The sequence below is a fragment of the Dreissena polymorpha genome, chromosome 11, assembly GCF_020536995.1.
Source record: "Dreissena polymorpha isolate Duluth1 chromosome 11, UMN_Dpol_1.0, whole genome shotgun sequence".
Lineage (NCBI taxonomy): Eukaryota > Metazoa > Mollusca > Bivalvia > Myida > Dreissenidae > Dreissena > Dreissena polymorpha.
Genome location: NC_068365.1, coordinates 35,946,462 through 35,972,485, shown reverse-complemented (window position 1 = coordinate 35,972,485; position 26,024 = coordinate 35,946,462). Strand labels below are relative to the sequence as shown.

Below are 26,024 nucleotides of genomic sequence, written 5' to 3'. Positions count from 1 at the left end.
AATAACAGTACATCGTCTGAGGCAAGGAGTCAGTGTAAGCTTTCCGCCATCTAACGAACTCATTATGATACATCTAACGCTTGGATGATTGCACTGGGACGTCGATGCAAATCAAAAAGAGTTTTAAGTTGATGGATAGCATAATTGAATACTTAGACGAGAATTTATCGCAAATCACACAACAAACATAAGCATTAACCCCATAGCATCGTTATTCATATTAAGAAGCATTAAAAGAAAAATAATAATTCGATCAACTTATACTAGTATTTCTCAGTGGTTAAGATAAAAAAGAGCAACATAGTTGCTACCTTTGTGTAGGAGCGATGTTATGAAATAAGTATAAATGCATTCAGTGAATATCTTCTTTAAACAACCAAACATCATATTATACACAGTTCAAATCATCGTAAAGTATATCATACAGAAGTAGTAAAATATGGTTAAAATCACGCATTACGTTGTTTGGATAAAATTACAAGTATGCAACTCTAACCTATTGTTCTGCATATTAAATACACATCATATCAAATTAAGCAAACATTGATCAGGAAACGTATCAGATCTGCACAGTTTTGTTCACTGGTTGTGAAAGATCATCTATTAGTAAACCAGTTGGTATTATATTCGATCAGTTGTATAATAACAAATTCGCCATCAGGAGAAACGGGTATTAACTGCAAAAAAGACTAAGACTTAATCCTTATCACGTTTTCATGTCTCCTAATAAAATGTAATTCTCATACGTTCACGCGGTTCTGTTCTGTCAAATTAGCAGATAAACTGAACAAAATTTCAAGCAGTTATTGTAGTAATTAGGATGATTTCGTTTAACAATCAAATAATTGAATTGAATCAAAATAATTGAAATACTTTTGTCGTATGTGTAATTTAAGAGGCAAAATTCATACGCATTAACTCCTCCGGGCGATATATTTAATTTCCTTCCAGTAAAACGAAGACAATTTCTATATATTAGTTTACGAAAAAAGGAAATGTTCAATTTCCTTACGGATATCGATTTGTTGCACTGAAGCTCTGTGTCTTAGATGTCTAAACGGCATCAATTGTGGTGTACATGAAAGTTCAGGCGGAAACTTAAGCAGCCAGTTTTGTTTTAACTTACATGTAGACTAATGAACTACTGATCCTAATGACAATTGTGTGTCTAGGTTTCTTATAATATTTATATTTGGTTATCAGCTATCCATTTATGAACAATTATATGCAGCACATTATTTTGTATTCTTGGTATTCTTTTTTTCAATTGTACCAGCTTTGCTCGGGAATTTATAAATTTCAGAATATTCATGTTATTCCAATCACGATCGCAAACACAGTTATTAGATCGACTGTAAATATATAACAGGGGCTAGTTAGTCTAATTAAGTGGGCGATTTAACAACGTTCGTATTTATTACGATATTTTATGTAAGTGTCTAGACATACATCTTTGTATTTTGTTCATATCTTGAATATAACCCACGATGATGAGATATGCAAACCAAGTATACATATCTATTATAAATAACGAAATAATTAGTTATAAAAATGCGGTTTGCCGCACATTTTTCCATTCAGTCGATCATGCATATATAATGAAAACTCAACCCAAACATATATAATATATTTTCTTCCTCAAGCTTGAACATCTGTTATGTAATAAATGGGATAAGTTATATTTATGTTGCGACAATAAGTCATGTCGTTTATTCTGTATTATTGAGGAAGAAGCAACTGAAAGCATAAAGAAATGACAATAACGCATGTTTCTTGAATTTATTTATCGATGCTGGCGTTGCTGCAATTAACTTTTGGGTTCATGCAATGTTCGATACCTTTATAAATGTTGAAGACGACTGCAAATCTTATAATCGTAGAACATATGTGTGGCCAAACGTACAGCAACTATGTCGTGACCTTCATTTCTACAAACTATTTTCAGTAACAATTCGATGATTGTTAATTTAAGACATACCTGAAGTATTTTTATTATTTAAAACGTATAGCGTCTCGGATTTAAGGTTAATATATGCATGTACAGAAATGCATATACGTGTACGAAACTAGTGAAAATAATAAATACAAGAAATATATCGTATAATACATTTTTATAAGGTTTTGGTTTCATATGCTCAAAACAAGCTGTGCAGATCAGATTAATTTCATGACAACTACTTTTTACAAGGATCATTGTACATTTTTTTAAACAAAACATGTAAACAAAACCAGTTTATTCCGAATTAAATTTCCTCTTTGTCATGGTTTCCATACATTGAATAGAAATTTTAATTTCTATTAAATGTATGCAGAACAGACGTGGGAAATAAGTTAAATCATGGCACGGACATGTTCAAATTTGACCGGTTAGATCTTATCGCACTGGAGCCTCTCGCACTTTGCACGGATGCGCACGTGCTCTGTACCATCGTATCGAAAGTAAAATCGTGAGCCAACCACAAGGAAATCACAGGATTCCAGTTTAACAATGATATATAGTCTATGTGTATACAATTATAGATTTAAGTAAGATATTGTGTTATCAGTCGTTAAAACAATTGCACATTTTAAATGAAACACACGCCTCTCCGTACACGGAAGATTTTATGAATATATAATTTCCAGAAATAATATATATTTTATACTAACATGCAGGGCTCGTAAGTAAGATACATGGTAAAAGTGACGTTATGGAAAGCGCGTGGGTTGTTCTGTTTTGGATTGTGGCTTACGGTGTTGAATCTAAAGGTAATAAGCAATGTATTTCAAAGTATACAACTAGCTTATTTAAAATAATACCGAGAACTAAGTTCATTTTAATAGCAACTATACAGTATACAAAATAGTTGTTGTTGCTGTTGTTGATCATGTTGTAACTGATAATAGTCATGATATTATTACGAGTGTGATTGTATTCATCATTATCATTTTGGTCATGATGTCGTCGGTTTTTCTTTTGTTGTTGAAATAAACATTCGATTTCAATGAGGCAGCCATGAAATTGGTTATGGAGCCATGCACAGATGTTTGAAATGTTCAGGTTGGTGCTTTCATAAATATTACATGTTCACAACTGAATCGCGTGATGGCTTTAAGGTTTCAGTGGTTTTAACGTAACGGACCAAAACAAATCGTGCTCAAAACAGAAATAAATCAGGACTTTTTAAAATAAACACATGCACTAAGTTCGCTGCGGTATCAGGCCAGTAGAGAACATCATGGCTTGAATCTTTAATGCTCAGCTCATACAACACGAGGTTATCTCGAATTTAAGTCAACACTCAACGTGTAAATATATGAAGAGTAAATTCAATATTAAATAATTTAAATAAAGGACATAACATTACATATATGTACACAAATATTTGTAGCAAACAATTATGAAATCAAATGTTTTAATTAATTTAAATGAATGTGTCAAGAAAATTAATGTATATGAATATACAGAAAAAGATGTTGTATTTAAGAGCACAAACACACTAATTTAGAGACATTCTGTTAACAGATCCCCTGCCAGGCCTCAGTTCAGAGTCGATAAAAATGTAATGATGGATAACAATTTTAATGCAATTGATGATCGCAAAGTTGTCGTTGAATGCGATGTCGACAGAAATCCCCCGTCAGAAGAACTCTGGAACCACAATTCAACAAAAACAAAACTCTAGTTCTTCATAACGCCAAACGAAACGATAATGCATATGTATGTTTTGCGAGAAATACGGTATGACTTACCTCTGGAGAAACAAGTTATGGAAATTCAATCAAAAGTCTGCACATCAAATTTTGGTGTATCTGTTGTAACTGTTTTAAGTTTTTGTTTTATACTTTTTATTTTTGGTTTACTTGATGACACCCTATAATGCACGATGCAACAGAATACATGACCATGGACACCGTTTGAAAACTGAGTAATTATAATTACTTCAACAACTGTGAGGTGCGTGAAGTTGGCACTGGCATCGACAATCGACATTCCAAATTCGATAATCGAGCTGGGGCAAATATCCAGCCAGTTCTGACATCGACATTCGGCAACAGTCCCGAATATCGAGCTAGGACGAATGTCAAGTCAGCTCTGAAATCGACATTTGGCAAAATTCCGAATATCGAGCTGGGCGAATGTCGAGCCAGCTCTGACATCGACATTCGGCAAAAGTCCCGACAATCGAGCTGGGACGAATGTCGAGCCAGTTCTGACATCGACATTCGACAAAAGTCCCTAATATCGAGCTGGGGCGAATGTCGAGCCACGTCTGACATCGATATTCGGCAAAAGTCCCCAATATCGAGCTGGAGCGAATGTCGAGCCAGCTCTGACATCGACATTCGACAAAAATCCCGAATATCGAGCTGGGGCGAATGTCGAGCCAAGTCTGTCATCGACATTCGGCAAAAGTCTCGAATATCGAGCTGGGGCGAATGTCGAACCACGTCTGACATCGATATTCGGTAAAAGTCCCCAATATCGAGCTGGAGCGAATGTCGAGCGAGCTCTGACATCGACATTCGGAACTAGTCTTGAATATCGAGCTGGGACGAATGTCGAGCCAGCTCTGACATCGACATTCGACAAAAGTCCAGAATATCGAGCTGGGGCGAATGTCGAGCCAGGTCTGCCATTGACATTCGGCAAAAGTCTCGAATTTTGAGCTGGGGCGAATGTCGAGCCAGCTGTGACATCGACATTCGGCAAATGTCCCGAATATCGAGCTGGGGAAAATGTCGAGCCAGCTCTGACATCGATATTCGGTACTTGTCCTGAATACCGAGCTGAGACGAATGTCGTTCTAGCTCTGATATCGAAATCCCGAATATCGAGCTTTGGCAAATGTCGAGCCAGCTCTGACATCGACAATCGGCACTAATCCCGAATTTCGAGCTGGAGAGAATGTCGAGCCAGCTCTGACATCGACATTCGGCATTAGTCACGAATGTCGAGCTGGGGCGAATGTCGTGCCAGCTCTGACGTCTACATTTGGCAAGTCCCGAATTTTGAGCTTGGGCGAATGACGAGCAAGCTCTGACATCGACATTCGGCACAAGTCCCGAATATCGTGCAGGGGCGAATGTCGAGCCAGCTCTGACATCGACATTCGAAACAAGTCACGAATATCAAGTTGGGGCGAATGTCGAGCCAGCTCTGACATATACATTCTGCAAAAGTCCCGATTATCGAGCCGGTTCGTATGTCGAGCCAACTCTGACATCGACATTCGGCACTTGTCCCGAGTATCCATCTGGGACGAATGTCGAGCCAGCTCTGACATCGACATTCAACAAAAGTCGCGAATATCGAGCTTTGATGAATGTAGAGCCAGCTATGATATCGACACTTTGCAAAAGTCCCGAATATCGAGCTGTGGTGAATATCGAGCCAGCTGTGACTTATATTTTCGGCAAAATTGCCGAATATCGCGCTAGGACGAATGATGAGCCAGCTTTGACATCGACAGTCGGCACTTGTCCCGAATAACGAGCTGGAGTGAATGTCGAGCCAGCTCTGACATTTATCAGGTAGGAAATCGACATTCGACAAAAGTCCCGAATCGAGCTGGGGCGAATGTCGAACCAGCTTTGACATCGACATTCTCAAAAATTCCTGAATATCGAACTGGGGCGAATGTCAAACCAGCTGTGACATCGTCATTCGGCAAAGTCCCGAATATCGAGCCGGGGCGAAAGTCGAGCCAGCTCTGACATCGACATTCGACAAAAGTCCCGAATATCGAGCTGGGGCGAAGGTTGAGCCAGCTCTGACATCGAGACATTCAGCACTAGTCCTGAATATCTAGCTGGGGCGAATGTCGAGGCAGCTCTGACATCGGCATTCGGCAAGTCCCGAATATCGAGCTGGAGCGAATGTCGAGCCAGCTCTTACATCGACATTCGGCAATTGTCCTGAATATCGAGCTGGGACGAATATCGTGCAGCTCTGACATGCACATTCGGCAAGTTCCGAATACGAGCTGGGGCGAATGTCGAGCCAGCCCTGTTATCAACATTCGTTAAAAGTCCCGAATATCGAGCTGGGGTAAATATCGAGCAAGCCCTGACATCTACATTCGGCAAAAGTTCCGAATATCAAGCTGGGGCGAATATCGAGCCAGCTCTGACATCGACATTCGACACTAGTCCCGAATATCCAGCTGGGTGAATGTCGAGCTGCGACTCCTTAACGTGCATTAGGTATGAAAAGGAATTTGGCCAAATATCGCAGGCAAACTGAGCCTTTACTAATTTACACACACAGCTTTGCTTTTCTAAATTTCAGTGTGACAAATGAAAGTAATGAAAGACAATAATCAAGTTTGTAATTAAAATCAATGATCTCAATACGTTAACATAAGCAACAGGTAGTCTTTTTGCATGTGGCCATGTAACAACGCACTTTCGGGTTGAACCCCAAAGTATGATTCGCAATTTGGGGTCAAGTTTCAACCCTGAAGTGCTTTGCACAGATTCATGTGAAATTTTATTCTCACTCAAACGACCGAACTTTGGGGTTTCATAAACAAGAAGAAGTAAATTTAAGGGATATTTATAGGGCATACCTTATAACTGAGGCAGATGCTTGGATTTATTGTTTGTTAAAAAATGATAATGCCTGTTAAAAAAATGCCGGAAATATTTTTATAGTATTAACTAGTATCATTAACGCAGATATTTCTTTATTTTATTTTGTTAACTTAAAAAAAAATGAACTTATATATAAATTTGTATACAAGCCAAACAAGAATCATTTTTATAAAAATAAGAGCACTACAGGAGTTATTGTTACCTCTCTATAATATACATGTAGAAACAAAGTAGATGAGGTCTATTCAATACAAGAGGCACGCTCATCAAACACATTCGCCCCAGCTCGATATTCTGGACTTTTGCCGAATGTCGATGTCAGAGCTTGCTCGACATTTGTCATAGCTCGATATTCGGAACTAGTGTCGAATGTCGATATCAGAGCTGGCTCGATATTTGCTCCAGCTTGATATTCGGGACTAGTGCCGAATTACGATGTCAGAGATAGCTCAATTTTCGCCCCAGCTCGATATTCGGGACTTTTGCCGAATGTCGATGTCAGAGCTGGCTTGACATTCGCCAAAGCTCGATTTCGGGACAGGTGCCGAATGTCGATGTCAGCGCTGGCTCAATATTCTCTCACAACTTGATATTCGGGACTTTTGCCCCGAATGTCGATGTCAGAGCTAGTTCGATATTCGCCGTTGCTCGATATTCGGGACTAGTGCCAAATGTTGATGTCAAAGCTGGCTCTATATTCGCCCCTGCTCGATATTCGGGAATTTTGCCGAATGTCGTTGTCAGAGCTGGCACGACATTCGCCCTATCTCGATATTCAGGACAAGTGCCGAATGGCGATGCCAGAGCTGGCTTAATATTCGCCCAGCTCAATAATCGGGACTTTTGCCGAATGTCGATGTAAGAGCTGACTCGACATTCACCCAAGCTCGATATTCGTGACTTTATCCGAATGTCGATGTCAGATCTGGCTCGACATTCGCCCCAGCTCGATATTCGGGACAAGTGCCAAATGTCGATGTCAGAGCTGGCTCGACATTCGCCCCAGCTTGATATTCAGGACAAGTGCGGAATGTCGATGTCAAAATGGCTCGATATTCGCCGTAGCTAGATATTCGGGACTAGTGCCGAATGTCGATGTCAGAGCTGGCTCAACTTTCGCCCCAGCTCGATATTCGGGACTTTATCCGAATGTCGATGTCAGATTTGGCTCGACATTCGCCCCAGATTGATATTCGGGACAAGTGCCGAATGTCGATGTCAGAGCTGGCTCGACATTCGCCCCGACTCGATATTCAGGACAAGTGCGGAATGTCGATTTCAAGATGGCTCGATATTCGCCGTAGCTCGATATTAGGGACTTATGCCGAATATCGATGTCAGAGCTGGTTCAGCTTTCGACCCAGCTCAATATTCGGGACTTTATCCGAATGTCGATTTCAGATCGTGCTCGTCATTCGCCCCAGCTCGATATTCGAGACAAGTACCGAATGTCGATGTCAGAGCTGGCTCGACATACGTCCCTGCTCGATATTCAGGACAAGTGGCGAATGTCGATGTCAAAGATGGCTCGATATTCGCCGTAGCTCGATATTCGACACTAGTGCCGAATGTCGATGTCAGAGCTTGCTCGATATTCGCTCCAGCTCGATATTCGGGACTTTTGCCGAATGTCGATGTCAGAGCTGGCTCAATATTCGCCTCAGCTCAATAATCGGGACTTTTCCCGAATTTCGATGTCAGAGCTGGATTGACATTCCTCCCAGCTCGATATTCAGGACAAGTGCGGTATGTCGATGTCAAGATGGCTCGATATTCGCCGTAGCTCGATATTCGGGACTAGTGCCGAATGTCGATGTCAGAGCTGGCTCAGCTTTTGCCCCAGCTCGATATTCGGGACTTTATTCGAATGTCGATGTCAGATTTGGCTCGACATTTGCCCCAGCTCGATATTCGGGACAAGTGCCGAATGTCGATGTCAGAGCTGGCTCGACATTCGCCCCAGCTCGATATTCAGGACAAGTGCCGAATGTCGATGTCAAGATGGCTCGATATTCGCCGTAGCTCGATATTCGGAACTAGTGCCGAATATCGATGTCAAAGCTGGCTCAACTTTCGCCCCAGCTCAATATTCGGGACTTTATCCGAATGTCGATTTCATATCTGGCTCGACATTCGCCCAAGCTCGATATTCGGGACAAGTGCCGAATGTCGATGTCAGAGCTGGCTCGACATACGTCCCAGCTCGATATTCAGTACAAGTGCCGAATGTCGATGTCAAAGATGGCTCGATATTCGCCGTAGCTCGATTTTCGGGACTAGTGCCGAATGTCGATGTCAGAGCTGGCTTGATATTCTCCCCAGCTCGATATTCGGGACTTTTGCCGAATGTCGATGTCAGAGCTGGCTCAATATTTGCCTCAGCTCAATAATCGGGACTTTTCCCGAATATCGATATCAGAGTTGGATCGACATTCGCCCCAGCTCGATATTCAGGACACGTTCGGAATGTCGATGTCAAGATGGCTCGATATTCGCCGTAGCTCGATATTCGGGACTAGTGCCGAATGTCGATGTCAGAGCTGGCTCAGCTTCCGCCCCAGCTCGATATTCGGGACTTTATCCGAATGTCGATGTCATATTTGGCTCGACATTCGCCCCAGATCGATGTTCGGGACAAGTGCCGAATGTCGATGTCAGAGCTGGCTCGACATTCGACCCAGCTCAATATTCAGGACAAGTGCGGAATGTCGATGTAAGATGGCTCATATTCGCCCCAGCTCGATATTCGGGACTAGTGCCGAATATCGAAATCAGAGCTGGCTCAGCTTTCGCCCCAGCTCAATATTCGGGACTTTATCCGAATGTCGACTTCAGATCTGGCTCGACATTCGCCCAAGCTCGATATTCGGGACAAGTGCCGAATGTCGATGTCAGAGCTGGCTCGACATACGTCCCAGCTCGATATTCAGGACAAGTGCCGAATGTCGATGTCAAAGATGGCTTGATATTCGCCGTAGCTCGATATTCGGGACTAATTCCGAATGTCGATGTCAGAGCCGGCTCGATATTCGCCCCAGCTCGATAATCGGGACATTTGCCGAATGTCGATGTCAGAGCTGGCTCAATATTCGCCTCAGCTCAATAATCGGGACTTTTCCCGAATATCGATGTCAGAGCTGGATCGACATTCGCCCCAGCTCGATATTCAGGACACGTTCGGAATGTCGATGTCAAGATGGCTCGATATTCGCCGTAGCTCGATATTCGGGACTAGTGCCGAATCTCGATGTCAGAGCTGGCTCAGCTTTCGCCCCAGCTCGATATTCGGGACTTTATCCGAATGTCGATTTCAGATCAGGCTCGACATTCGCCCCCGACCGATATTCGTGACAAGTGCCGAATGTCGATGTCAGAGCTGGATCGACATTCGCCCCAGCTCGATATTCAGGACAAGTGCGGAATGTCGATGTCACGATGACTCGATATTCGCCGTAGCTCGATAATCGGGATTAGTGCCGAATATCGATGTCAGAGCTCGCTCAGCGTTCGCCCCAGCTCGATATTCGGGACTTTATCCGAATGTCGATTTCAGATATGGCTCGACATTCGCCCCAGCTCGATATTCGGGACAAGTGCCGAATGTCGATGTAAGAGCTGGCTCGACATTCGTCCCAGCTCGATATTCAGGACAAGTGCCGAATGTCGATGTCAAAGATGGCTCGATATTCGCCGTAGCTCGATATTCGGGACTAGTGCCGAATGTCGATGTCAGAGTTGGCTCGATATTCGCCCCAGCTCGGTATTCGGGACTTTTGCCGAATGTCGATATCAGAGCTGGCTCGCCATTCGCCCCAGCTCGATATTTGGGACTTATGCCGAATGTCGATGTCAGAGCTGGCTCAATATTCGCCTCAGCTCAATAATCGGGACTTTTCCCGAATATCGATGTCAGAGCTGGATCGACATTCGCCCCAGCTCGATATTCGAGACAAGTGCCGAATGTCATTGTCAGAGCTGGCTCGACATTCTTCCCAGCTCGACATTCGAGACTGATGCCGAATGTTGATGCCAGAGCTGGCTCGACATTCGCTCAAGCTCGATATTTGGGACTAGTGCCAAATGTCGATATCAGAGCTGGCTGGACATTCGCCCCAGCTCGATATTCGGAACTTCTGGCGAATATCGAAATCAGAGCTGGCTCGACATTCGTCCCAGCTCGATATTCGGTCCTTTTGCCGAATGACGATATCGGAGCTGGCTCGATATTAAGGACTTTTGTCGAATGTCGATGTCAGAGCTGGCTCGACATTCGTCCCAGCTCGATATTTGGGACTATTGCCGAATGTCGATGTTAGAGCCGGCTCAGCTATCACCCCAGCTCGACATTCGGGACTAGTACCGAATGTCGATGTCAGAGCTGGCTCGACATTCGTACCAGCTCCATATTCGGGACAAGTGCCGAATGGCGATGTCAGAGCTTGCTCGACATTCGCTCCAGCTCGATGTTCGGGACTAGAGCCGAAAAAATTTGTCGATGTCTGAGGTGGTTCGACATTCGCCCCAGCTCGATATTCAGGACTTTCGTCGAATGTAGATGTCAGAGCTGACTTGACATTCGTCCCAGCTTGATATTCGGGATTTTTGCCGAATGTCGATGTCAGAGCTGGCTTGACATTCTCTCCACCTCGATATTCGGGAGTTTGGCCGAATGTCGATATCAGAGCTGGGTTAACATTCGCCCCAGCTTGGTATTCGGGTATTTTGTCATATGTCGATTTCAGAGCTTGCTCAATATTCGTTCCAGCTCGATATTCGTGACTTTTGCTGAATTTCGATGTCAGAGCTGGCTCGACATTCGCCCTAGCTCGATATTCAAATAAACCTTTATCATTCCACATGTCTAAGCCGCCCTGATTAAAATGCATCTAGTGTATTTTGTTTTATATATAAGTCACGAATGTTACACCGCTTTACACAGGCATTAGACTTACGCTACCGAACAGAAGTGAAACTTTAATTAAAAATAATAATAAAGTACAGTCTACACTCGTTATCTCGACATCGGATATCTCGATTTTCTCGATATGTCGAAGTAAGCTCAATGTCCCAATTTTGTTCCATCTTGATCTATTACAATAAATATCGCATATCTCGATTTTCGTTATGTCGAATAATTCAATATCTCGATATAAAAATTTGTCCCGAGTCCCGATTTTACATGTATTTACTGTGGTTTATCTCGAAGTGCGAATAACTGTCCCAGTGTTGGCAAAGGTGAGAAATTTGTTCTTTGATACTTCACCGTCCCGCTTCGCCCGACTGCTCCCGATACTGTGCCGTACATAATTGATCCGTTAATTGCATCAATGACCACACGTGTGTAATGTCTTTAGCCATTAACACTTGAGTAAGACCTGTCACTTCAACTGTCACTTTAACTGCAATTAATACACATTCTGCCGAAAGGCCGAAAGTCTTCTTGTTTTTACATGCATCTTTCCAAAATGCATTGAGTTATATTTTTGCGTAATTAAACCGTCGCAAATTTGCAGAATTTTGTTCTATCCTTGAACTCAAACAGTCATTATCATGGCTAACTTGAAAATCTAATCGATTGAACTTTGCATTTCAAACAACAAAATGTACATTTTCAGTTCAGTATTCAGGAACGTGCTTTACGCATGTTCAGATGGAAAACCCTGGTCTTGATTGGACGTCAATTGCATCATAACTTTAAATAGCAACATTACCGGATGTTTACTCGACAGTTTAGAAAAATGATAATCGCATGTGTTCATGCAATTCTGTAACACTTAAAACGTCATTTTAAGCATTTAAATAGCAATTTTAATCTTGCCTCGTATACACGCGTATATATCAGGTAATAGATATGGTAGTAGAGAGTATTATGCCACATGGTGACGGCTTTAGTTAGACCACTTAGCAGGTATTAAGATGTTAAAAACAAGGCAAATTTTCGTCTATTTTTTTCGATGAAAACGCCTAATCGGATATCTCGAACTCTCGTTATCTCGATATTTTTTCTTGGTCCAGCCGACTACGAGATAACGAGAGCAGAATGTAAATTATTAATGAGGTAAACATAATTATTTATAGGTCTTTGATTTAAATAACTAAATTGTCAAATGAACAAAAACTGCGGTTTTTGTTCACTAATGCGGTGTTTCTTTTTATTATGTTCAGATTTATTATATTTTCTTTGCCAGTTATACACTTGTTTTGTTTAACATGGTGTTATAACTGCTAATAGTTATGAGGTTAACATATAACTAATATATTACCCCCCGGAATCGTAAATATCTTTAGTTGCGTTTTTCGAGGCGAAACAAGACTGTCCATTTATATTTTTGTAATGCATAATTCATCTTAAACGCTATATCAAAACAATTCTAGATGGTTGACAACATATGGCAGTCTCATTCTAATCCTAAGGTCCATTAAGTTGATGATGTTGCCCCCAAGCTTTGAAATATGGATAGGGGGTAAATATATTGGATTAATCCGCAAAGTGTTATAATTTCAACAGCACCCGTCGAATGACATTATCGTGTGCGTTTACACTTCTATAATATCATCATTTATTCCGCACATCACATTTTGGGCAAAAAACACGCACCCACGCGAAACATCATTCCTTTGGATTTTATTGATCATCTTTTATTTCAACATCATCAACATTTATTCTACATCGAAGTATAGTTATTTGACAAAAGAAGCTGAAATTAGGCATATAATCATAGGAAAAAATGCTACTCATGACAGTGATCAAAGTAAAGAAATACAAGTCAAAGATTGGATTGTTATTGCATGGTTTAACCAGACTTTAAATATGAATACAGAGAATGCTAGCTTAAATAAAATATTATCCTTGACACCTATCCACTATTGATAAACGTATTTAATATTTTTGTGTATTGTATGACCACCAAATCATTTCCTTTAGGTATGTAATTTGGTTTTGCATCCCACACTACTCGTACGCGAGTTTAGTTTTGTCTTACTCTTTCTATCAATATAAAACCAAATTCACCGCGTAAACAGTACATGATTTGAGATGTTGATTAATGTTCTGTGCTTTGTAATTGTTAATATATCAATGATATATGTCATTCAAAAAAAAATGTTTAAAGGGGTTTCCGATTTAATGTGGTTTTCTAGAGATTCGTATTGACTACTTGGTTTAGATTTTCAGCAGCTTCTATGACAATATAAATTTCGAAGTATACGCCATTTGCAATTCTTAGAAATTAAAACATGTAAAATAATATAACATTTATTAGCGTTATAAAATGGATAATACTTATAACAAAATCAAAACAGATCAGATCTTAAATAACCTTTCATGAATACCAGTATGCAGTATGAAGAAGAATATACATGTATTTACACAAACATCATGGAGTAGGTGTTTCATGGTTAACCATGTTTATGTTGTGAGTATTGTGAGTATACATTTGAGCCGTGCTCTGTGAAAAAGGGGTTTAATGCGAGTGCGTAAAGCGTCATCCCAGATTGTCCTGTGCAGTCCGCACAGGCTTATCAGGGACGACACTCCGCAAAACGTTATTTTTGCTAAGAAGAGACTTTCTTGAAATGAAAAATATTATAAAAGCCGAAAGTGTCGTCCCTGATTAGCCTGAGCGGACTGCATATGCTTATCTAGGACGGCACTTTAGGCACATGCATTTAACTCCCTTCACAGAGCACGGCCCATTTTTATAAGAACAATCATACTTTAATTCCAAAATAAATTTAGAAAAAGTGTAATTATGTATGAATACCACTTTGTTTTCAACGCTAAATGGCACTATAAATGAAAACTCCTACGCCACATGTTTTTCTCAAACATGCTTACCATCTCTGTGTTGAATATTTTGTTTAAGGCATTGACAATAGTATCTGTTTTTAAAAAATACAAATTGTGTCAAAGCGCAGTATGCAGTCAATGGACACAGGTTATTTTAGTATGTTTAAAGCACCTTATAATGAGCGAGTTTTTAAGTTCAGTACATCTTGCTCCTGTAGTGACCGAACCTCCCTTCGTGCTGGCTTCTACCCGCGTTAATGTCAATCTTGTAGGAGTTCATATGTTTCAATTGTAAGACGGCAGTACGCATATGTAAGGGTTGCAATAATATGGTCCTAAAATGTTAGTTTTGTGTTTGCCAATTAATAAAAAATGACTATAATTGTGAAATAAAAGTACATCAGTTAAGAAATTATTCAGTTATTCATCAAACATATCAGTAAAGAAATGAATGTATTCATATATATTTGAATGTGCCTTATATTTATACGTTATAAAGTTCTATTTAATTTAGCGCGATTTCACAGAAATCCTTTTGCTTAGAAAAAATACGAATACTGAACTCCCATTTCCTGTCAATATGGAAATTCTCGAAACGTAAACTTCATTTTATTAACCGTCTTTATGAATGTCCGACCGTCCGTGTGTCTGTTTACCTGTCTGACTGTCGGTACATACAGAAAGGCATAGAAGCGAACAAAATATATTTGCTTCTCCGTATGTACGTCTGTCCGTGTTAACGTCGGCTGTCTCTTTGTCCGCTTGTATGCCTTTCTATATGCGTGCCTGGTCGGCAATCGTAAGCTCATCTTCCCGCCAACCGATCTACCTAGCCGAACGACTTTCCGCATGTCCGAACGTCTGTCTACTAGTATTTAACTTGTTTGTCTGTCTGTCTGTTTGTCTGTCCATCTTACACAGTATTTTATACATTACTAATAATTTTACAGTTCAAAACGCTGCTCCAGTTTTCTCAAAACCCCAGACAAATGACCAACAGACTTCATGCTTTGAAAACATTGGCTTATCATTGAGCATATACCGCGTGTCCGCAAGTGACGCTGATGGAGATACTGTTACTGTGGGATTCCACAGCCAGAACCCACCAGAGCCGCCATTCCAATTAACGAAAGCAATTATTGGATGGAATCTGATGACTCCAGCATCGACCACGATCGACCGAGAAACTACACCAACATTTAGATTTGTATTTAGGTATGTGATACTATACCGGTTGGAACAAATGTTGAATACAGTAAACAAAACTTTATAATTATAACGGCCCATATATTGTGTATAACTATAGCAGATTACCGTAAATATAAGCATAGTTTGTATGGAACTTGGTCGTTTAAAATTATTATTTACATCATCGGACATAATTTTAATCAAATAAATATGTTGTGAGAGTTTAGTGTTGAACGATGGACAATATATAGATAGAGGGAAAGAAATGCCATCTTGATTTGATCAAAGTCTTTAAATCTCGCTTACCAAATTCTAACCGGCAAACGCCATCTTGAATTCATCATCATCAGTTCAAAAAACAGCCCGATGTTGCACGACTGATATAACATTTGTTCAATAGTATGCATATTTTAATTTCAAGTGTACAACCCTTTACAAACCAAATTAACGATAGCTATTACACCGCAATACATATAAGAGTTTAAACAAATTTTGACAAGTTTACACATCATACAGTTTGAGATTACCGTAGCTCAATCAATGTCTCAATCTCGATGTTTGCAAAACTGGTTATAAGGCATTTGCGTAAAGTATCGTCCCAGATTAGCCTGTGCAATCCGCATAGTCTGATCAGGGACGATACTTTCCGCTTTTAGGACTTTTTATTTCAGGGAAGTCTCTTCTAAACAAAAATTCAGTCTAGGTGGAACGTGCCGTCCCTGATTAGCCTTTGCGGATTGTATTCGCTAATCATGAATGTCAAGTTAACCCAGAACTAGACTCATTATATATTAATGAAGGAAGTTTTATATAGAAAGCGTGCAACACCAGAAAGGTTATAAAATATAACCACAAAAATGTAGAGACAATATTATTTTCATAGCATCCGCAAATCCGCCATTGATTTATGATCGCTACAGCGCAGAAAAACACATGCACCACAACATTATTTTTTAAACAAACACAAATTGACCGTTGCTTAGAACAGATACAACATTCCAAATAACTTTTTAAAAAGTATATATTATGCAAAAGACTTTGTTTACAGTTCGTATGTATAACTTTCAATTTTGTATTGATATGCTTCTCTCTATATTGTTTTCTTTTGCTTTCATTCAACAGTGCCACCGATGGTACTTATACTGTACAAAGCGTTGAGCTGACTTTGATTTTAACGGACCAGAACGACAACAGCCCCCAGTTCACCGCCATCTCGTACTCAGCTTCTGTCTACGATACAGCGTCTGCTGGTATGTTAATATAGGCCTCGTTCTAGAAACACTGGACTAAATGCATGTGCGTAGAGTGTCATCCCAGAGTAACATGCAAAGTCGGCAAAGGCTAATCAGGATCAGTGGCGACACTTTCCGCTTTTATGGAATGTATCGTTGAAGGGAAGTCTCCTCTTAACGAACATCTAGACGACTCAGAAGCATTGTCCCTTATTAGCCTGTGCGAACTGCAAAGACTGATATTGGATACCAATTTACGCACATGCACTAAGCCAAGTCACGCGGCTAAAATTTTCGACGAGAAGCTGCCGTTGTATGTTGTAATGACTCGGTTTACTTACTGCTGGTACTTTTAAATCGTCCACGAGAGTTTGCTGTTGCGCATGCTATTAAAATGATAGTTCAAAATCCGTGTCAATTTGAGTGTTCATTTGAAATACTTTTTGATTACGTATGAATTTGTTGTTTTTTGTTTAAAACTTCAAGAGAATAAAATTGCTGCTAACTTTTTCATTATTAGAATTATACATTTATGTTTGATGCACACTATAACGCTTATGTTGTTCGGAAGCTGGCGCGTACAATATATTGGAGCCTCTCTCCTGAATACACGGACATAATGCATGTGCGTTTAGTGTTCTCTCTGTATAAGAATGCGCATTCCGCACAGGCTAATCAGGAATGACACTTTCCGCCTAAAACGAGCTTCCTTTTAACGAAAAATAGCAAAAAACGCGGAAAGTGTCGACACTGATAAGCATGTTCAACTGCACAAACTAATCTAGGACGACACTTGACGCAAATACATTAACCCCGTTTTCCTAGAGCGAGGCTTATTTTTGTTAATTCTTCAGGTGCAGTCATATTAACAATACACGCCACGGATGCAGATGTTTCTCCATCTATTACGTACACAATAACAGGTATGACCTATCAATACTAGCATAATTTACCGGGTCTCGCAAAATACACTTAGGCCAAGTAAAAGCCATATCGGCGATTTTCCCCATTTTATTAGCATAGGTGCAACGCACCTATGCTTAAGGTATATACGACATTTCGAAAACCCACATCGATCGGTTGACCATTATGAAGCCTTACCTGATCAAAAATCAGACGAAATATCTATTTAATTTAGTATATGGTAATTCTTATAATTTTTTTGGAAACGATTTTCTAACGTTTTCTTCCAAGAATATTGCTGACACCGTTTTAGTGAATTTTTCTAAGACCGTTTTACGTGAAAAAACCTTCTAAGAAACTAAAACAAATTTCGTTCGTAAAACAATTCTGTTCTTGTTGATAGTGACCTCACACCTAATTTCTATTTCCTTTGTTTACTGTTCTGTGAGAGGTCAAATGTTTACATAACTGAATTCATAAGGCCCTGGTTTAAGGATATGTAACATTTCATCGGTTAATTATAAATAGAAATTAAAACATATTATCAGCAGGAAGTGGGGCATAAAGCACTTTTATTCTTTGAAAATGTGTAAAAAATGGCGGAGTACGATGAATGTTTTCTGATTTATGACATGGATTCCGACCTTCCTTTCTATGGATTTGATGAAGTAGAATTTGAAAGTAATAGAGATGTGTTAATTGAAGTTAAAATGATTTACTTTGAGCCAGAAATTAACGTTACGAGTAGAGCTAACGGATTAAATGTGGCATCGGATTTAATGGATTCGCGCGAATTCTGGACGAGTGTTGTGTCTGTAAAATATTAAATGGAAAGCTGTAAATGTATCAAGTCGGAAAAGAAAACGGATGGTTGCATAATGGTATGCGTGAAATAATGTAATTCTACGTATTTATTTTCATAGTTATGTCATTTTGTAACCATTCACATTCGTCACTCTTTGGAATTCCCGTTTCTAAAAATAGAACATTTTGGTAGCAACAACAAGGGGGGCGACTAGTGATAACAGATATCGTTAAGGTTACAATATACTAAATAATCGAGTCATGAAGGCTGTACTCTCTAAACAAATCATCATATTTTCCTCGAAGGCACGTTATACACTTTAGACTGTTGTCCTGGTTTTATCGTTTGGAGATATTGATAGGGTAAGCATAGGTGTTCACTACTAAATCCCTGAAATAGGATAAAGTTGGAGATTAAAATAAAAAATGGCACTGCAAACGGTTACAATCCACTAGAAAACGGCTGAAAAAAGGCGCAAACACAGTCGATTTTGATTTGAGTCGAATTCTTTTTTGGTTTGAACATGACATATCTTTTTTATTGCTTAAATCGATTCAGCTAAGAATGCCCGTCAAAAAAAGGTATGGTTATGGGGGTCTCTATGTGCAAAATGTTGTATTTATTTTCGCTCAAAGTTGTCGCTTTTACATCAAAACATATAAGGAAACTATTTAGTATATTTTGACCTTAACATTTACTTCAGCAGCAACTTCCCTGTATCTTGCAACTATGCTTTCAGCGCCATCGGCGCTCTCGTCTAAACATGTATTAAAACACTGATTTTCCCTTTAAATAAGCATCTGTGCATCTAGTAATAATTTTTCATACAAATTACGAACACGATCAAGTCGAATGGGCATTTTCATTACATAATATGTGGTTGTTTTGAATTATACTAATGGTAGATAAGTAAACCCGTGTATTTTACAAAAGAGTAATTGTTTTATCTGTGTTGTCTATGTGTGCGGTTAATACAAAAGAGCAGCTTTTGATACATAAAGATAGTTCAGTGATCGAAAAATTGATTTCGGACATAATGACTCACATCATTCTAAGTTGTTTTTATGACATTTTTATATACATTTGTGTAATAACGCAAACTAATTGTCAACCGATTTCATTCTGTGCCGTATGTTTGAGCGTTTTCAAACAAGCTTCTATGACGCATTGCTATATTAACTTGAAATGTATTGAGCTTTTTATAAAGCCAGTATTTCCACGGCATTAGGGTTGAAGAGAAATTACATTTTATGTGTAATTTAACACATCTATTCTTAATAAGGGATAAAACAGTCTTGAATAATGAAATTAACTCGCAAATCGGTTCGTCTGAAATTGTTTGGCAGCTGTCTACTCGTACACATATGTTACCATGTTGTAATCAACACTGTTGAATAAACTTATCGTATTACATGATACAGATGGAAATGTCGCAGGAACATTTTCCATAGCGTCAGACACTGGAGAACTGAAACTTGACACACCTGGCAACCTCAACCCAGCAACCCCAGCCACATATAGCCTTACCGTAGAGGTCAGTGACGGTACAAATACCAACGCCACTACAGTGACCATACATGTTTTAGGTAAGTAAAACGATTGTTATATATGTTTTCAGCGATTTTTTCCTTCTTTAAAAAGTACCGGAAAACGGTAATTTGCCCTTTGGGAAAAAAATACAAATTTCCCAATTGCTGTCCGAAAAATTCCAAATTCAAGGTTTCCCAAAATATCTAAGTTAATTAAATATTGACAACTTGACAACACTTACTTATCAATTTTTTAAGTATTTGAGAGCAAAAAAAAATCAAATACATCTATTTCCCATTGTGAAGACTTCATGACGAAAAAATTTCCTTTTTTCGTGCAATGTCTTCTCAATTGGGAAAAACAAATCGCTAGTTATTAACATCGCAAAGTAAATATTATATATGTATTGACGTTTAAATGTGTACAGTTAATATACGTGATTGATTGAAAACTATGTCACAGTAAACGTGTTTTCATTAACAACGTCAATATTTAATTATGTACTCTTTTTGAAAAAATGAGTTATTATTATTATCCATGAATGTTTTGTTTAGCGGCTTTTTGTTTTGGCACGCGCAACACATAAATCAAGAGGCATTGTTATATGTACAACATGTCTTGAAAATATATACTTTATTCTGAACTCAACTGCACAAACTAATCTAGGACGACACTTGACGCAAATACATTAACCCCGTTTTCCTAGAGCGAGGCTTATTTTTGTTAATTCTTCAGGTGCAGTCATATTAACAATACACGCCACGGATGCAGATGTTTCTCCATCTATTACGTACACAATAACAGGTATGACCTATCAATACTAGCATAATTTACCGGGTCTCGCAAAATACACTTAGGCCAAGTAAAAGCCATATCGGCGATTTTCCCCATTTTATTAGCATAGGTGCAACGCACCTATGCTTAAGGTATATACGACATTTCGAAAACCCACATCGATCGGTTGACCATTATGAAGCCTTACCTGATCAAAAATCAGACGAAATATCTATTTAATTTAGTATATGGTAATTCTTATAATTTTTTTGGAAACGATTTTCTAACGTTTTCTTCCAAGAATATTGCTGACACCGTTTTAGTGAATTTTTCTAAGACCGTTTTACGTGAAAAAACCTTCTAAGAAACTAAAACAAATTTCGTTCGTAAAACAATTCTGTTCTTGTTGATAGTGACCTCACACCTAATTTCTATTTCCTTTGTTTACTGTTCTGTGAGAGGTCAAATGTTTACATAACTGAATTCATAAGGCCCTGGTTTAAGGATATGTAACATTTCATCGGTTAATTATAAATAGAAATTAAAACATATTATCAGCAGGAAGTGGGGCATAAAGCACTTTTATTCTTTGAAAATGTGTAAAAAATGGCGGAGTACGATGAATGTTTTCTGATTTATGACATGGATTCCGACCTTCCTTTCTATGGATTTGATGAAGTAGAATTTGAAAGTAATAGAGATGTGTTAATTGAAGTTAAAATGATTTACTTTGAGCCAGAAATTAACGTTACGAGTAGAGCTAACGGATTAAATGTGGCATCGGATTTAATGGATTCGCGCGAATTCTGGACGAGTGTTGTGTCTGTAAAATATTAAATGGAAAGCTGTAAATGTATCAAGTCGGAAAAGAAAACGGATGGTTGCATAATGGTATGCGTGAAATAATGTAATTCTACGTATTTATTTTCATAGTTATGTCATTTTGTAACCATTCACATTCGTCACTCTTTGGAATTCCCGTTTCTAAAAATAGAACATTTTGGTAGCAACAACAAGGGGGGCGACTAGTGATAACAGATATCGTTAAGGTTACAATATACTAAATAATCGAGTCATGAAGGCTGTACTCTCTAAACAAATCATCATATTTTCCTCGAAGGCACGTTATACACTTTAGACTGTTGTCCTGGTTTTATCGTTTGGAGATATTGATAGGGTAAGCATAGGTGTTCACTACTAAATCCCTGAAATAGGATAAAGTTGGAGATTAAAATAAAAAATGGCACTGCAAACGGTTACAATCCACTAGAAAACGGCTGAAAAAAGGCGCAAACACAGTCGATTTTGATTTGAGTCGAATTCTTTTTTGGTTTGAACATGACATATCTTTTTTATTGCTTAAATCGATTCAGCTAAGAATGCCCGTCAAAAAAAGGTATGGTTATGGGGGTCTCTATGTGCAAAATGTTGTATTTATTTTCGCTCAAAGTTGTCGCTTTTACATCAAAACATATAAGGAAACTATTTAGTATATTTTGACCTAAACATTTACTTCAGCAGCAACTTCCCTGTATCTTGCAACTATGCTTTCAGCGCCATCGGCGCTCTCGTCTAAACATGTATTAAAACACTGATTTTCCCTTTAAATAAGCATCTGTGCATCTAGTAATAATTTTTCATACAAATTACGAACACGATCAAGTCGAATGGGCATTTTCATTACATAATATGTGGTTGTTTTGAATTATACTAATGGTAGATAAGTAAACCCGTGTATTTTACAAAAGAGTAATTGTTTTATCTGTGTTGTCTATGTGTGCGGTTAATACAAAAGAGCAGCTTTTGATACATAAAGATAGTTCAGTGATCGAAAAATTGATTTCGGACATAATGACTCACATCATTCTAAGTTGTTTTTATGACATTTTTATATACATTTGTGTAATAACGCAAACTAATTGTCAACCGATTTCATTCTGTGCCGTATGTTTGAGCGTTTTCAAACAAGCTTCTATGACGCATTGCTATATTAACTTGAAATGTATTGAGCTTTTTATAAAGCCAGTATTTCCACGGCATTAGGGTTGAAGAGAAATTACATTTTATGTGTAATTTAACACATCTATTCTTAATAAGGGATAAAACAGTCTTGAATAATGAAATTAACTCGCAAATCGGTTCGTCTGAAATTGTTTGGCAGCTGTCTACTCGTACACATATGTTACCATGTTGTAATCAACACTGTTGAATAAACTTATCGTATTACATGATACAGAGGGAAATGTCGCAGGAACATTTTCCATAGCGTCAGACACTGGAGAACTGAAACTTGACACACCTGGCAACCTCAACCCAGCAACCCCAGCCACATATAGCCTTACCGTAGAGGTCAGTGACGGTACAAATACCAACGCCACTACAGTGACCATACATGTTTTAGGTAAGTAAAACGATTGTTATATATGTTTTCAGCGATTTTTTCCTTCTTTAAAAAGTACCGGAAAACGGTAATTTGCCCTTTGGGAAAAAAATACAAATTTCCCAATTGCTGTCCGAAAAATTCCAAATTCAAGGTTTCCCAAAAAATCTAAGTTAATTAAATATTGACAACTTGACAACACTTACTTATCAATTTTTTAAGTATTTGAGAGCAAAAAAAAATCAAATACATCTATTTCCCATTGTGAAGACTTCATGACGAAAAAATTTCCTTTTTTCGTGCAATGTCTTCTCAATTGGGAAAAACAAATCGCTAGTTATTAACATCGCAAAGTAAATATTATATATGTATTGACGTTTAAATGTGTACAGTTAATATACGTGATTGATTGAAAACTATGTCACAGTAAACGTGTTTTCATTAACAACGTCAATATTTAATTATGTACTCTTTTTGAAAAAATGAGTTATTATTATTATCCATGAATGTTTTGTTTAGCGGCTTTTTGTTTTGGCACGCGCAACACATAAATCAAGAGGCATTGTTATATGTACAACATGTCTTGAAAATATATACTTTATTCTGAACTCAACTGCACAAACTAATCTAGGACGACACTTGACGCAAATACATTAACCCCGTTTTCCTAGAGCGAGGCTTATTTTTGTTAATTCTTCAGGTGCAGTCATATTAACAATACACGCCACGGATGCAGATGTTTCTCCATCTATTACGTACACAATAACAGGTATGACCTATCAATACTAGCATAATTTACCGGGTCTCGCAAAATACACTTAGGCCAAGTAAAAGCCATATCGGCGATTTTCCCCATTTTATTAGCATAGGTGCAACGCACCTATGCTTAAGGTATATACGACATTTCGAAAACCCACATCGATCGGTTGACCATTATGAAGCCTTACCTGATCAAAAATCAGACGAAATATCTATTTAATTTAGTATATGGTAATTCTTATAATTTTTTTGGAAACGATTTTCTAACGTTTTCTTCCAAGAATATTGCTGACACCGTTTTAGTGAATTTTTCTAAGACCGTTTTACGTGAAAAAACCTTCTAAGAAACTAAAACAAATTTCGTTCGTAAAACAATTCTGTTCTTGTTGATAGTGACCTCACACCTAATTTCTATTTCCTTTGTTTACTGTTCTGTGAGAGGTCAAATGTTTACATAACTGAATTCATAAGGCCCTGGTTTAAGGATATGTAACATTTCATCGGTTAATTATAAATAGAAATTAAAACATATTATCAGCAGGAAGTGGGGCATAAAGCACTTTTATTCTTTGAAAATGTGTAAAAAATGGCGGAGTACGATGAATGTTTTCTGATTTATGACATGGATTCCGACCTTCCTTTCTATGGATTTGATGAAGTAGAATTTGAAAGTAATAGAGATGTGTTAATTGAAGTTAAAATGATTTACTTTGAGCCAGAAATTAACGTTACGAGTAGAGCTAACGGATTAAATGTGGCATCGGATTTAATGGATTCGCGCGAATTCTGGACGAGTGTTGTGTCTGTAAAATATTAAATGGAAAGCTGTAAATGTATCAAGTCGGAAAAGAAAACGGATGGTTGCATAATGGTATGCGTGAAATAATGTAATTCTACGTATTTATTTTCATAGTTATGTCATTTTGTAACCATTCACATTTGTCACTCTTTGGAATTCCCGTTTCTAAAAATAGAACATTTTGGTAGCAACAACAAGGGGGGCGACTAGTGATAACAGATATCGTTAAGGTTACAATATACTAAATAATCGAGTCATGAAGGCTGTACTCTCTAAACAAATCATCATATTTTCCTCGAAGGCACGTTATACACTTTAGACTGTTGTCCTGGTTTTATCGTTTGGAGATATTGATAGGGTAAGCATAGGTGTTCACTACTAAATCCCTGAAATAGGATAAAGTTGGAGATTAAAATAAAAAATGGCACTGCAAACGGTTACAATCCACTAGAAAACGGCTGAAAAAAGGCGCAAACACAGTCGATTTTGATATGAGTCGAATTCTTTTTTGGTTTGAACATGACATATCTTTTTTATTGCTTAAATCGATTCAGCTAAGAATGCCCGTCAAAAAAAGGTATGGTTATGGGGGTCTCTATGTGCAAAATGTTGTATTTATTTTCGCTCAAAGTTGTCGCTTTTACATCAAAACATATAAGGAAACTATTAAGTATATTTTGACCTAAACATTTACTTCAGCAGCAACTTCCCTGTATCTTGCAACTATGCTTTCAGCGCCATCGGCGCTCTCGTCTAAACATGTATTAAAACACTGATTTTCCCTTTAAATAAGCATCTGTGCATCTAGTAATAATTTTTCATACAAATTACGAACACGATCAAGTCGAATGGGCATTTTCATTACATAATATGTGGTTGTTTTGAATTATACTAATGGTAGATAAGTAAACCCGTGTATTTTACAAAAGAGTAATTGTTTTATCTGTGTTGTCTATGTGTGCGGTTAATACAAAAGAGCAGCTTTTGATACATAAAGATAGTTCAGTGATCGAAAAATTGATTTCGGACATAATGACTCACATCATTCTAAGTTGTTTTTATGACATTTTTATATACATTTGTGTAATAACGCAAACTAATTGTCAACCGATTTCATTCTGTGCCGTATGTTTGAGCGTTTTCAAACAAGCTTCTATGACGCATTGCTATATTAACTTGAAATGTATTGAGCTTTTTATAAAGCCAGTATTTCCACGGCATTAGGGTTGAAGAGAAATTACATTTTATGTGTAATTTAACACATCTATTCTTAATAAGGGATAAAACAG

At 38.3% G+C, this 26,024-nt stretch overlaps 1 protein-coding gene across 1 annotated transcript in view; it reads left to right on the top strand.

Moving 5' to 3' along the window:
- The first annotated feature begins 2,554 nt into the window (after window positions 1-2,554).
- Window positions 2,555-26,024, top strand: part of LOC127849760 (cadherin-related tumor suppressor-like) — a 29,425-nt gene continuing 5,955 nt past the window's right edge. Inside the window, exons 1-4 of the mRNA XM_052382511.1 lie at window positions 2,555-2,748; window positions 15,316-15,580; window positions 16,676-16,803; window positions 17,640-17,708. Coding sequence (XP_052238471.1) covers window positions 2,691-2,748; window positions 15,316-15,580; window positions 16,676-16,803; window positions 17,640-17,708 — 520 coding nt within the window. The 5' untranslated portion in view covers window positions 2,555-2,690. The remainder of the gene's footprint in view (window positions 2,749-15,315; window positions 15,581-16,675; window positions 16,804-17,639; window positions 17,709-26,024) is intronic.